The sequence below is a fragment of the Gracilinanus agilis genome, chromosome 2, assembly GCF_016433145.1.
Source record: "Gracilinanus agilis isolate LMUSP501 chromosome 2, AgileGrace, whole genome shotgun sequence".
Classification (NCBI taxonomy): domain Eukaryota; kingdom Metazoa; phylum Chordata; class Mammalia; order Didelphimorphia; family Didelphidae; genus Gracilinanus; species Gracilinanus agilis.
In genome coordinates, this window is record NC_058131.1 from 527648309 (window position 1) to 527663000 (window position 14692).

At 39.5% G+C, this 14692-nt stretch overlaps 2 protein-coding genes across 2 annotated transcripts in view; one reads left to right on the forward strand and one right to left on the reverse strand.

The window, feature by feature from the left end:
* LOC123236610 (occludin-like) overlaps window positions 1-1012 on the forward strand; it is an 8053-nt gene extending 7041 nt beyond the window's left edge. Inside the window, exon 2 of the mRNA XM_044662989.1 lies at window positions 476-1012. Coding sequence (XP_044518924.1) covers window positions 476-1012 — 537 coding nt within the window. The remainder of the gene's footprint in view (window positions 1-475) is intronic.
* The window catches only part of MAPKBP1 (mitogen-activated protein kinase binding protein 1), a 93134-nt gene that overhangs the window by 40541 nt on the left and 37901 nt on the right, over window positions 1-14692 (reverse strand). The window contains exon 2 of the mRNA XM_044660026.1: window positions 11312-11403. Coding sequence (XP_044515961.1) covers window positions 11312-11403 — 92 coding nt within the window. The remainder of the gene's footprint in view (window positions 1-11311; window positions 11404-14692) is intronic.

Consider the following 14692-nt stretch of genomic DNA (forward strand, 5'->3'; position numbering starts at 1 on the left):
ATTGCCTACCCTTACCATTCTCTTCTAATAGGAGCCAATACACAGAAGTTAAGGGTTTAAAATAAAAATGTGAAAAAAAAAGTTATTAAAAAAAAAAAAAAGAACTGCATTATGGTGAGTGAAGAAGGCCGACTCTTTTAACCTCCCAGGAGGTACTAGCCTCCGGGAGGCTCCCTTGATTGGGAGAAGCCCTTGTGGCTAAAACCCTTGTTAACTGACTTTTAGGCTCTGGCTGGGCCTCTGGAGCCTTGCCGGAGTAAAAGCCCAGACTTGAATACAAATCTCTTATTCTACTCCCTTCTCATCTCTCTACTTCCACTCTCTCCTATATTTTGTAAATAAACTTCCATAAAAGTCATTTTGACTTGAGGTTATTCTTTAATTGGGAATTGATAATTATTCAATTCCCTGGCTAACCTTTTAAAATATTCAACCAGGAGATTGACTTAGGAGGTGGCATTTGATCAGGACCTAGGAGGATATCAACTGGACCCCAGAAGTGGCTAAAGTGCTTCCGGTGACTTCACCAGTGGATGATTTCAGGCAGCCTCGGTACAGTAGCAATGGCAACTTGGTATGTACAAAGAAATCTCATGGGAAAGGAAGGACATCGAGAAGAGCTGACAAGGACCATTATGAAACTGACTATACAACAGGAGGGGAATCCTGTGAAGAACTAGATGAAGACTGGGACAGGGAGTACCCACCAATAACCTCAGACCAGCAGAGACAACTGTATAAGAAAAACTTTGACACTGGTCTACAGGAGTACAAGAGCTTACAAGGAGAAATAGATGAAATCCACAAAGAGCTCTCTCGCCTGGATAAAGAACTAGATGATTATCAAGAAGAAAGTGAGGAATACATGGCAGCTGCCGATGAATACAATCGACTAAAGGAACTTAAAGCATCTGCAGATTATAAGAATAAGAAGAAATATTGTAAGCAGCTGAAAAGCAAATTGTCTCATATCAAAAAGATGGTTGCGGACTATGATCGACAAAAAACATAAAGAGACAGTGTACAAGAGGGTTGGAGAGACTATGGGATATATATATCCTTGCCTTCTCTGCAAATAACTTAACCAATGTTATCTGAAGACAAAGTATCTCTTGAGTGTAATCAATAAGAAGATATCTCTGAAGATACCTATATAAAGTTTTGATAGCTAAAGTTAATTCAATTTAACGGCATCAGTGTTGATATCTTTTATAATGCTTTTTGATAACTCACCTTTACATTCTGACATTAAGGGTTTTAGTCCTTAAATCTGGGTACTAGTATTAAGGAACAAACGTCCTCTGAAGATTTAAACCTAATGACTACTTCCAACATCACCAGTGCTATGTGACTTGCACTCCAGTCTCCTGAGGCTTCTCAACTGAACAATAACCTAATTAAAAAACTCTGCAATAGAGTTGCTACTGCTCTAGTTCACAGTTCAGGTGAACTCCATATGGTGACTGAATATATTCAAAATGAAGTTCTTTGCTTTAAACATATTTCTGTCTACTACGTATGCTGCATTCTAAACAACAGCTCCCCTGATTTCTTCTGAGTGGCTGGAAAATTGTTTTCGACAAGAGTGAACTATTTTCCTGAGCTGATGCTACCTAATCAAAATTATGCGAAAATATCAAGTGTATGAAATTTTAAAAGTGTATATATTCTACTTTTTTTAATCAGGGCATTTAGCCTCATGATGATGTAGGTTAGAATTTTTGTCATGTATTTTTGACTGTCATTCACTTGTTATGGTTTACTTGTTGGTTTTTTATTATTTAACCAATTAGATGGTCTGTATAATAAAGCATAAATTACTTTTGTAATACAGTTATAACTTGAACCATATCTTACTGGAACCTTTAAGCCCTGTACATAATTTTTATAGCCTACTCAACCTGGTTAACAATACACCATTTTTTGATATTAGATGAGCTCTGATAGCTGACCATTATTAGTGCTGGCAAAAACCTCCTCCTTGGTGGAAGTAATTATAGTGGTTAACAGTGTGAAGCAGTAAATTCACACTATACTAGTTATTCTAATTGTTAAAGTTGCCGAGTTTTTGGATATGGACAAGAGATTGATGTGAAAACTGGAGGTAACATGGTGTTTTGTGTAATAGAGATGTCCAGTGATGTTATTCAGTCAAAGTGTGTTCTATTTGTTTTTAAATTTTGAGGAGTCAAATAAATTTAGCTCAACTGGTCCTGCCTGCTATTCATCTTACCCACTGTTTAGAGATGCTCTTATAAAAGCCTGTTGCAGCAGCTAGGTGGCTCAGTGGTTAGAGAGCCAGGGCTGGAAATGGGAGGTCTTGGGTTCAAATATGACCTCAGACACTTCCTAGCAGTGTGACCCTAAGTAAGTCATTTAACCCCAATTGCCTAGCCCTTACTGTTCTTCTGCCTTGGAACATATATTAATTTCTATTTTAAGACAGAAGGTAAGGGATTTAAAAAAAAACCCATGTTTTAGGAAACTATCCTAAGACAATTAACCATTCAGCTTTAATCTTATAACAGAATGTTTAGTGCATTCAAGACACTTTCCAAGTTTGCTTACTAATTATAATGATGAAGTATCATTTCCAAAGAGATAAGTCAATAATGGTAAGAGGATGAATGTATCTTACTATATTCGTTATTGAATTAATTTCTTCAAATTGAAGAAATTTCTATTCCTCTGTGTGCTCTGTACATGAAAGAATATAGCCTATTCACTTCAAAAAGTATATTCATAGTTTAAGCTTTCACTAATTAAGATGTATTATTATAGTGGACATTGAATTCTTTTCTATCCTTTTTGACTTTTTCTTGATGAATTTTTAAAAAATAATGCACTTGGGAAAATGGCAAATGTTGGAGAGGATGTGGAAAAATGGGGACACTGATATGCTTCTGATGGAACTGTGAACTAACCAACCATTTTGTATGCCCACCGAGCTATAAAACTATGTATCCTTAGACCCAGGAATAGTTTTGCTGGATCTGTTTCCCAAGGAGATTAGGAATAAAAGAAAAGAACCTATATGTTCCAAAATATTCACAGTGGCTCTCCTTATGGTGGCAAAGAACTGGAAAGCAAGGTGATGTCCATCTGGGGAATGGCTAAATAAATTGTGGTGTGTGATTGTCACAGAATAATGCTTCACTAAAGGAAACAATGAGCAAATTAAAATTTTTTTTATCTGAAAAGAACTATCTGGGACAATGTAGAGTAAAACAAGTAGATTCAAGAGAACATTATATTAAGCTACAGATTTAATATCTGAAGAAAACTTGTGAATGCTCACCATAACAATCTTGTTTTATGAAACCCCAAATTGATCCTTGTCTCTGATAAACTGTCTTCGAGAAACCACTGACTGACCCTTGTTTCAGACCGAACAAGAAACAAGAAACTCTTTGATCACCTTAGATAGGATTAGCAGATATAATAAAATCTTAAGTATCCTTTTTGTCTTAATTTCTCTCTGTACCTAGGGTGTTCCTGGGTTCTCTAGCTTCTGTCTATTGCATCTCAGCTTCTCCCAGTCAAGTTGATTGTGGCTAGTGCATTATTCCTAAGTAGATGGTAGGGTCTACTCTATATCCTTCCCCCTCCCAAAATCTATATGAGCACATTGCATTCTGTAGTTTACAGGTCGTCCTAGGACTGGGACTATGTGTGTCTTCCTAGATTAATCTTCCTACCTTGATTAAAGACCTTTATTATGAAAAAAAAATATTCAACCAATCAAAAACCCCTTTTCCCCCTTACGGCCTCTGGCTAATCTAAACTGACCAAACACAGGGGACCTCAGTGAAGACTTAACTACATAGCAATGCCTTTGAATCCAAGTGGACTGGAATTGCACACATATCTGATCAGCTTTAGACTAATACATACAAAGAGCTTTAGATGAGGTATTAGTTTATTTGAATTGTCTTTATGTAAAATCAAGCTAGGTTTGGAAGAAATATTTTGAAATCTGGGGTTTTTGTTGTTTTGTAGCATACCCAAAATCTAGGGTTAGCTTTTTGAACTGTCCGTTTGGACTAATCATCTCCACAGGGGCATCACTCCTTAGGGAGGAGTTCAGACACTATGGTCCACAGTGAAAATGCCTTTTGTAAGTCACAACCATCTTAGTTTTCACATTCCCTTTTGGTATCCAACTATGGCGGAAGGAGGAAGACAGGTCGGATTTATGTATAAATAAAAATCTCAAGTACTTGAGGAAGGTGGTATAACAGATGGCCAGACAGGAAAAAGAAAGTTTTTCCTTCCTTTGTACTCAAATGAATTCTGGAGGCATAAAGGCAGGGGAAACCTCACAGAGGGATTAAAAGGAGACAACTATATAAGCTTTCTAGATTGGTCTTTAAATTACAGTGTGCTCTCATTTCTAGACTTTACAACACTAAAAAGAAATGTGAGGCCATATTAAACATTCTCAATCTGGAACACAAGTACTGTGACTCTGAAGATGGTGGGATAGGTGAGAGAAAGATGTGGGAATGCAGGGAGGGCAAAGAACCTACAGATCCTCTACCTAAACCATCTTGTTTACTTCATCCTATGAGAAGAGAAATCTTACTGACGACAACTTACTGAGCTTCTCCATCTTCATGCAGATGTAGGAGTTTAGTAAATCTTATTTGATGACCTTTGAACAATCTCCTAAGTCTGCCAAAGGAAAGGAGGGTGTGGTCCCAAGTTGCATCATTCCTGGCCCTCAGCCAGGATGTCTATCTGACCTCACCAAGCTTCTTAAGGAGTCATCTTCACATGGGCCCTTGTTCCTCTACCAATATTGGCTTAGGTTCTCTTTCCAATGAGGGCAGAGCCTATAAGTTGAGTCCTTTGTTCAAGCAGTCCAGGGGTATAAAGATATCCCCGTTTCCTGCAAGGCTGGTTATCAGGCTCCTGACAGTTCTGGTCTCAGTTCTTTCTTAAAGGAATCACACTGTATGACCTGAAGCCAGATGAGAGGAGCCACGGCTCAGATGATGCTAAAATTTTCTTTGGTCTTCCCTGAATAGACAGTGCAAGGCCTACTGATACATGAGATCCAGTATTCCCAGACATTTTAACCTTCTCATCCCATAATAGGAAGGAAGAGTCAAATGATTCCTAGGAAGATCAATAACCTAATTCTACATGTAGGTAATCAAGAGTCAAAAGAATCAAGTCCTAGCCTCTCAGATTGAGTCACTTCAAAGAAAGTCAGTGTTGGGGACTGAGGTTGGGAGGACACTGTGGACTTGACCTGGGGTCCTAGGACCAATAAGACTGAAGTTTTCCTTTAGTAAGTTAGAGTTGAAGAGTCTCACTTCTCATAGGATCAGTTTTAGAGCTAAAAGTGGCCTTAGAAACCATCAAGTCAGAGGTAGCTAGGTAGCTCAGTGGATAAAGAACCAGTCTGAGAGTTGGGAGGATATTGGGTTCAAATCTGCCCTCAGACACTTTCTAGATGTATGACCCTGGGCAAGTCAGTTAACCCTACCACTCTTTTGCCTTAGAACAGATATTTAATATTGATTCTAAGACAGAAGGTGAGAATTAAAAAAAAAAAAAAGAAAAATGAAACTCTCACGTCTAATGCTTTCCTCTTATACATAAAAAAAAAAAAATTAAGTCTAGGGTCACACAAGTCAGCGTCTTCAAACTCAGGTCTTCCTAAGTCCAAGGGCAGAGCTAGACACAATGTGACAACTAGCTGCCTCTAACTACTTCCTCTAGTACTCCCTGGAGTAGTTGGGAATTAACCAAGATAAAATCACAGAAAATAGTTTCAGTGGGAGAAGTCAATTTTAGGCAGAAGGACAAAAACAAGCACTTATTAAGTATCTATCTACTATGTGCCTGGCACTGTGCTAAGCACTTTACAAATATTATCTCACATGGTCCTTATAATAGCTCTGGGACCAGGTATAAGGAACCAACCCTTTATCTCTGGGCCAATACAATCTCTTAGATTACTATAGTATAGCAGAAACAACACTAGATTTGGTGTTGGGGTACTTGGCTTTAAATTCCAAACCTGTCTGCCCTGCATTACTCGTTGACTGTGGACAAGTCCTTTCTCCACTCCAGAACATACTTTCATCATAAGTAAAATGTGGGAGTTGGCCTAGATGATGTCTAAGGTCCTTTTCCAACTCTACATCTTGATTTATATTTCTTTTATTTACTTGCATTTATTTATCTAAATTTAGATTTATAACTATAAGCTTGTGGAGGATAGATACCATGTTGAACAACAGATTACTTCTATATTTCTGCATTTTCCATATCATACTGCCTTTACTAAAAGCCTACTCCAATTTTTTTTTTGAAGCATAGAGGTGACTCTTGGTTTTTGATAGTCTTATTAATAGAGAAAATGCTCTGGTGGGACTGGCATATTGGAAAGGATTTTCAGCTAGGCTAAAACAAGGTGTTTTTCTTTTACTCAAAGTTTAGTCTTCCAGTCTGATGAAGCTCTCGTCATTACACTGGCCATTGGTGATTCACATTAGGCTTCTGCTGCAATTGTCAAAGACTATCCTCCTAAATTAGAAGGAAGGCATATTTTGTAGGGACATCCATACTAATGAGATCACTGATTAATTACTGCATCATTCCCCATATAAGTCAAGCATATAAGTGATGTTTTATGACCCTTGAAGACTGCTAATACATCAAGGAACCTACTGATGTAGACCATTCCAAGTAAATTACTATACATCACTAAGCTAATTCTCTTTATTTTTCTTCTATTAAGAACAATCTGCCTGGGTTTTTTACCTTTCTTTACTTCCTTTTTATTTTGTATCATTATTACTGTTCCTGAACTTCTCTACATTAGCAACCTCCTCCCCCAAATATCCCCTTTCGTATCTAGTCAAGCAAAACAAATACACCCATTGGCTGTGTTGAAAAATGTGTGTATCAGTCCACACCTCCAGTCTATCACCTCTGCTAAAAAGTGTTTAAGTTTGCTTTACCATCAGTCTTCCAGGGTCATGATTAGTCATTCTACTGATCACAGTTGTTTCTCTGAATCCATCTCTTTTTACATTTCTTAAGGCAAAATAATAGCTAGTCCATCTTTCCAAGTGTATTACACATTATTTCCTTTATACATTTGGTACTGTACAACAACTGGCCCACTTACTATTGGTCTACTATTTCCTGAATATGATATCACATCTTTTCATGGGTTGCATCAAAATGTCCCTTCTTCCTTTCAAAGCTCAGTTCAAGTGCTACCTCCTTGAAGAATCCCCTCTTGATTCCTTAGCACCAGTAATCAAGTCAGCTAGCTACCTCCTAACAGAGGGGGCAATGAATGCCAAGTTGCAGAATGAGATACACATTTTCAGACATGGCCAACAGGAAAAATTGTTTTGCATGACTATGCATATTTGTTACCTCCTTTTTTCTCAATGGGGAGAAGGGAAGGCCTGAACAAGGAAAAGGGAACTAAGGATAGAATTGCTTCCAAAAAGTCAAAACTCATTTTTTAAATGAATAGAATATAAGAAGTCACAGACAAGCAGGACAGGTTTAGAAAGTTATAATTTATCACATACTAAAAAAGAAAAGGAAGCCGTGCATAATAAAAATTTGCATTTGTACACAATGCTCTTTCTGTTCTACTATATGTAAGGAAATGTTCATCTTGAGGTTTAAGTACAGTCTTTTTTTTTTTTTTTTTTTTGGTGAGGGGAAAATAAGCAAAAACAACAATAAAAGGCAAAAGTTGAATAGTCTAGGCTCTCAAGGAATTCTTCTAGGGGTAAGACAAGATGTTCACAGAGATAGATATATAATTCAAATGCATTTTCTCCTCCCTTCTAAAGCCTATGATAAACCTGAGCACTGGAAAGGCTGGAAATCTCAGACATCTCCCCCCTCTCCCTCCAATCAATTTCTTCTATTCTTTGTCCTTTAAGTTGAAATTAATGGATCCAATCTATGGTCGTTCACCAGCCTGCCTTCATGGCTTTTATGGTGGTTTCCTGTCCCTGCCCCTTTTCACAAGGGACAATCACAGCTTCCAAATTGTCTGAGTTCTCACCTTTGGAATCACACTTTTCTGAGTGTGTGTGAACTCTTAAATTTCTGGCTTGTTCTCACCTAGCATCAAGTAAGGTGTGAACTCACAGAGAATCAAGAATTCCCTTTCACAGATAAGAATGGAAAGTCGCAGCCTTTCTTCAAACACTTGAGGGAATCAATGCTAAGAGGAACTTGTTACAAGTATCTAGCCTTCAAAAAGCCAGGAAGGAAGGCAGTTATGGGTTCAAGTGTTTGTAATTCCTCTATTTACAATAACATGGCAACTTAAACAGGACACTAAACTTCTGAAATCCTCAAACCCAGTCCACTATTCTAATAATACTTTCTCCCTTGCCCCACTGGAAGAAGGAAGTGTTTACTTACCTCTCTGGTTCCTATAGATCAAAGAGTACCCAACAATCATAAAGAGAGAAGGTTGCTTACTTTCATTCCTCATCTAGTGAGCCTCAGACCCTAGTCTCCAATGATGTGACAGAACTCAATTATAGTGTTAGAATTCGCAGAGGTATAATAGAACTTAGTTCAGATTCCAGAAATGCTGAATTATTAGATACATAAAAAAAAGTCCTGCTACATACATAATTTGGAAGTCTATGCAAGCTGGTTCATGCTATCTTCTTTCCTGGGACATCTCCCAGTTCTATCAGAAACATAACAGCTAGGAAGATAATTCCTAAGGGCCTTCCTCTAACCTCTGTCCCTACCATATCAAGTGTTAGGAATGAGAAGATTCATTCTAAAGACCCAATTGCCACATGAGAGCAATAAGATCTATACTAGGTTCTAAAGCCTCTAATTCTCTGAGTCCAATCAATCAAGAAAAGGAAAGCTGACTTGAGCCTAAGCCTAGGAAAATCATAGACATCCAACCTGTTGAGCTGAACTCAAAAGAAGAAGCCTGGTCACTACCCTGGTTTGGCCTCCTTGAACAAGGAGGGCACAAAGTATGGCAGCAAGTAAGTCAGAGTCAAGGAGGTGAGGAAATACTGGAAGAATGCCAAAACCAATACAACTGAAAGAGTCTCCAATTGTTTTTTAAAGGAAATAATGACCACATATAAAATAGCCTAACAACTAGCCTAAACCTACTTCTGCTTGCTTTATATCTATTTCCTCCAATCTCTAACTCCTTGTGCTATTTCATCATTTCCTTTTAGCAAATTTTGTTTTGATTTGATATTTGCTTCTTCTAGGCCTCTGGGAGGATTTACTAAGCTTTGTTTCTCTTCTTGTTTCTAGGATACCTGAGCTAGCTTCTACAGAAACAAATGTAATGGAATTCAAGAGGGAGAAAAAGCTAGGATCAAATAGGGTAAAAATAAAAGGGAGAAAGATCAGGCAGAGTTTGGTGCCCTCCATATATCCCACTAGCAGATCAGGAGGAATGATGGTTCATTAGTTTGAAAAGAGAAATCTTGCTTAAAATATTACTGCAGAATACCCATTGCAAGATAGCATTTAGAAAGAGCAGCTTTAAAAGCTTGGGAAAGACAAGAGGCCAAAGGGTAAGCCAGGGACATGGCCCAGAGTTGACTCATATTAAATATTCTCAGGCAAATGTAGGCTGGCCACAGTAGGGTACCTTGGGATTCCTTATACTCTTCAGGCAAGGATAATAATGCTTGTAATTCTCCTGGGGCTCCAATGGCATACAAACACTCTTCATGGAATAAGGTTTTAGAATAGTTCTAGGAAGAGAGAGTGCAACAAGACCCCCTTCACTCTAGGAACACAGACCTGGGAAATGGAATTAGCTCACCCTTATTCATTCTTTAGACTTTAGCCACCTGGAATATGTCACCCCACCCAACTTAGAATTAAGTGTTGAGGGGGGATGTCTATGACCTACATATGATAGTAAGTGACAAATCAAAAACAAGTCACTGCCCTCTGGGCAGTCCAAAACAAGGTTGAGGTTGCCATTTGTCCACGGAGCACTGGAGGTGGACACAAGAAGTGACGAAAAGAAGTATCTTTTAAATATGATGGTAACTTGCTGTGAGGGGAATTTTCCCTCTTGAACTTGGCCTTGGAGGAGCTCAGGTTGTGACCTCGGACTGCTTCCCTTTGAACTGCCAAATTAAGGCTGACTCCTTTTCCTTGGCGTTTCTGGAGGCACTAGCATCTCCGAAAGAGGCCTCTTTTCTTAGAGGAGGCCTCTGTGGCTAGAAGCATTGTTTAATTAACCTCTGTGCCCCCCTTTGCTGGGTTTGAAGCCCTGGCTGGTTTGAAAGCCAGAAGACTGACACTCACACTCACACACACACACACACACACACACACACTCTCTCTCTCTCTCTCTCTCTCTCTCTCTCTCTCTCTCTCTCCACCCCCCAGGTTTCTCAAACAAAAGGAGTAATGAATGAAATTCACGAGGTACCCCAGAAGGGCTTTCTCCAATTCCAAAGGTCACTGTTTCTGAAAGGTAAGGAGGCTTACTTATCCTCCTGAGATACAGCTATAGCAGCTCACACACATCTTTCTACAAGAGAGAAGGACTAGCTCAGAAAAAAAAAAAAGAGAGAGAAGCATAATTCAGTCCCCTGCCACAGAATGAGCCTCCTTTAATTTGGCATTCTTTTGCTCAAGTGCCTGATGGATGGACAGCACAAGAAAAAAATGCCTTGAGAGTACACATAGCTATACGAAGAGCTCGGGTGAACCTAGCAAATCATGCACACATTAATAAATTTTTAGGGACAGCTGGATCAATTATAGCAAATGTCCACTTCTACACACTGCTGTTGGCAGTGAGAAGAGATAAGGTTCTTCCAGGCCACATGTACTTAGCCAACAAGAAATAAAGGTACCTGGGTGCCAACTGGTTGTGTTTCTACAAAAACCCTGAGGATCCTGTATTTCAGAAGAAACATTTGTTTCACATACACAGAACTTCTGAAGAGGAAGGAAAATGCAGCAAGAAAGGGAAGAATAAACCACAGCTCATCCTACTTTCGTTCCCTGCTACTGACACCTCTCAAAGTGACAAGAATTTAGTTCTAGAAGATGAACTTGGAAACTGTATACTCATTCCTTCCCACATACCTCTGCCCTTCCACCATACCTTTATCTGTACCTGCCCTTATACCAACTCTATAAAAATGTCACATGAAGGTCTTAAATTGAATATACCTCTCCTCATACTAGGTAACTCCTTCCCCCCAGGAAACCAAGAAATTGCTGCTTACTCTCAACTGGATTCCAGCCCCATAGCTAGAAATTCCCGTGCTATAGGATCTTTTTCCCAGAGACTTACCCAGCTGGGTATGCAACCAGACCTGACCGGGGGTCACAAGCCAGTCCTCTTCCTCCAGATACTGTTATTCCCAGCACCTTCTCCAAGGTTACCTGATCAAGGAAATAACAATGATGATACAAAAAGAAAAGGATATGTTAACCGATCAACAACAGAAACATGAAGCTTGAGAACTAGATGTTGGAAATGAACTTGGCCATACTCTGCCAGAGCTTGTTGCTTTCAAAACCAGCAGCAACCATCACTGATGTCTTCTGGGAGTCTACAAATCCATTGGCCTCTTTAGTTTTCTGAAGAAAAGACCTGACCAGAAGTTCTGCTGAGTTTCTTTATCTCACAGGAATGAACCTCTAGGCAATGCCTCTCTTTAAGGGGGCTTAATCTACCAACTCTCCATCCCCCCAAAAAGAGTATTCAAAAGTTTGATTTAATTCACCACTCAAGACTATGAAAGGAGAAGTGGGTAGCCTGACCCAGGGGTAGTTTCTGCAAAACAACAAGCTGGATTCCTATCTCTGTACTCTTCTACTAGGAGGTAAGCCCTTCTTTAGGTGTTTCGGTTTCTCCAAGAACTAGAAAGCTATCTGGATTTGGTAAATTCTAACATCCGTATCTTTGTGCCATTGTTCCATCACCAAACCCCACAAGTTTATTAGCCCAGGGTGTAGAAAGAGAGCCTATCTAAACAGTTTTGCTAGGCACTAGTGCTCAGTGTACACCAATTAACCCTTAAGTCAATACATTCTTGTTCCTCTCAAGAAGATGGCAGGGAAAAAATATGTCAAATGCTTTAGAATCCCAAGAAAGACAGGCCAAATACAGTACTCATCATTATTTGCATTGTTATCCAAAATCATCAGGTCATCTCTCAAATAAGCAGTAAGTAGTGCTATCATCAATTAGGCTACTATCTGTCGGACTATCTTATGGTCAATGCCTAGAATTTCTCTCACTTATAGCTCCACTCCAACAATGGTCCTTCCAACAAGAGCTCCACTCCAATAATGGTCCTGACTTATTCTAGTTCTGTCTAGATTTTCCATCTGACTCTACTCAATGATGCTCTCTGCCTCACTCAACCTAACAGAGATGTGACAATGTTTAGGTGCTTGACATCTATCTCCAAGGTGTGGGATTTTAGAATAGCAGTGAAGGCTCAGGTTGAATCATACTATAAAAATCTCTAAACCAAAAACGTAGGTCTGAACCACAAACATTTTGCGGGAACTGTGCTTAATGGCCAAGCCTGAAAGAATCTCACAAGGTATTGGGGGGAATTTCAGGATATTCCCTCCCTGAATTTGCCCCAACCCCCAAGATTTACCCAAAACTAGAAATTCAAGTAGTCCTGGTGGGAACTGGATTTTTAATCTCGAACAGATTATATATACTGGGAACTCGCTCTCTGATTTAACCATATAACCCCAGAATAAAACCCCTAGAAACATTTCAGTGCATAATCACAGAGCCTTTGGAAGAGCTTCTGTGTTTCCACAGAATGTAAGGCAGAATATTAGTTAATTTATGTCTTTTGGCAATGAGTACTTTAGGTAGGGGGCTCTGATGCCCATCTGGCAGGAACTGACAGACACTGCGAGCTTTGCATAGGGGACTTCAATGCCCGTCTGGTAGGTACTAAGAGACATGAGCCATTAAATAGCCTAAAACTAAGTGATATCCACTGGTGGAATAAACTGACCTTGGTTTTTCCCAAACCATTTTTGTTAGTTTCTCCCTCTATGAATTAAATCTATTCCAAGCCTTATTTCAAACTCTGGTTATTTCTCTCAAATAAGGTACTGTCCAGACAGCCCAAAATACACTGCAAAGTCAAGAAGGAAATTCAGCTGATGCCATGGTTCTATTCCACTGGTTAGCAAACTGTAAGATCCACGCTTTGTAGAACGGCAAGTTAAGAGTGGTGTTTAAATTTTAAAATACAATAAAACTTTATTTACAAATGTAAAACCATTCTTAGTTTGCTGGGCAGGCCTGATTTGGCCCACAGGCTGTGACTGGCCTATCTGACCCCTTCCTAACCTCCCCACTTTGGAAGAGTGCCCAACTCTTCCCTCAAGCACTCAGCCCAGAACTACCCCACAGAAAGCCACATTCAAGAGCTTTCCTACTACAACAGCCCTCAGTTATCAGAAAGAGATATACCTAGTATAAATAATGAATTCCCCCAGATACTATCACATGTATACAATTGGAATTTGAGGTTATAATTATGTAAAATATAGTCATTGGTTTCATATTTCCATGGAAATATGCAGTGTGAATTTGAATAATGGGAACACTTCTGGGGATTTATTACAGGAACTACAGGGACTATTAGAACAATTGTTTTGACTAGATTTCTTGAATTCAAATACAAATTAGTCTATCTCAAGGGTCTTTAGCTGCAACCCTAAAGAGACAGTTCTGGGCTTTTATGAGACTGGTCTAAGAAAAAGGCACAGTGTTTGGAGCATCACGCTCTCTGAGAAGTCTTTTAGTGGGCCCTGTGATACATTTCAATCTGGAAATAATTTTATAACTATTTTGGATGTGTTGGCTAGCACTCCAAATCCAAACTCCTTTAAGGTCTTTGAAAGGAAAAAGAGGACCCTGGGATTACTCAGACCTAAGGAGCACTTAGACTTCTTCCGAAAAGCAAAAGGGAGTGGTAGCAACACTCTAATCTTTGAATGCCCTGCGGATTCAGTCATTTTCCTTCCCATAGCTTGGGGATAGAGTACCATACTTCTGGCTGGGAAGCCCTGCTGGGGCAGGAGCCTGGTTCATTTTCAAAGGGCTTGTGGAGTTTTTGCTGTTGTTGTTGTTGTTTCTTTGGATTTCTGGCTGGCCTTTATGAGAGGAAAGGAAAGCAGAGTTATTTCCCTTGGCTCTATGGAGGGGGCAGGGCAGGGCAACCAAATTCAGAAGCATCAGCTGCTTTTTATTTTATGTTCTTAACTCAAAGCAGCTTCCTGTTTGCTGGGAGTTTTGGGATGAACTCCACTAGCAGAGCAGCTAAAGTGTTGGGGCTCCTGCTCAATCACAAGCACTTGAGCCAAAGGCTCCATAAGGCCCTCAAGGCTCAGACCTCAGTGACCCCTACCACCGCTGCTGTAGAAGTATAGTTCCTCTACATTCAAGGCTGGTAGCCTTGGTAAATTTAGAAGTTAACCACAAGAGAGTCTTGAACCCAGATAGAGACCCAATCTCTCTCAAGCAACATTCTAGCACTCCCAGTCTTCCTTTCAAGGGGTTCCAGGAGAGCAACAAGATAAGCAAAGAAGCCCTTCAAGAAGAAACCTAAGAGAAAGGCCTGAGAGTCATTTTCCTTTCCAAAGCTCACAACCAGCTAGGCAGTATGTCCTTCTTTTGTAAGAGACT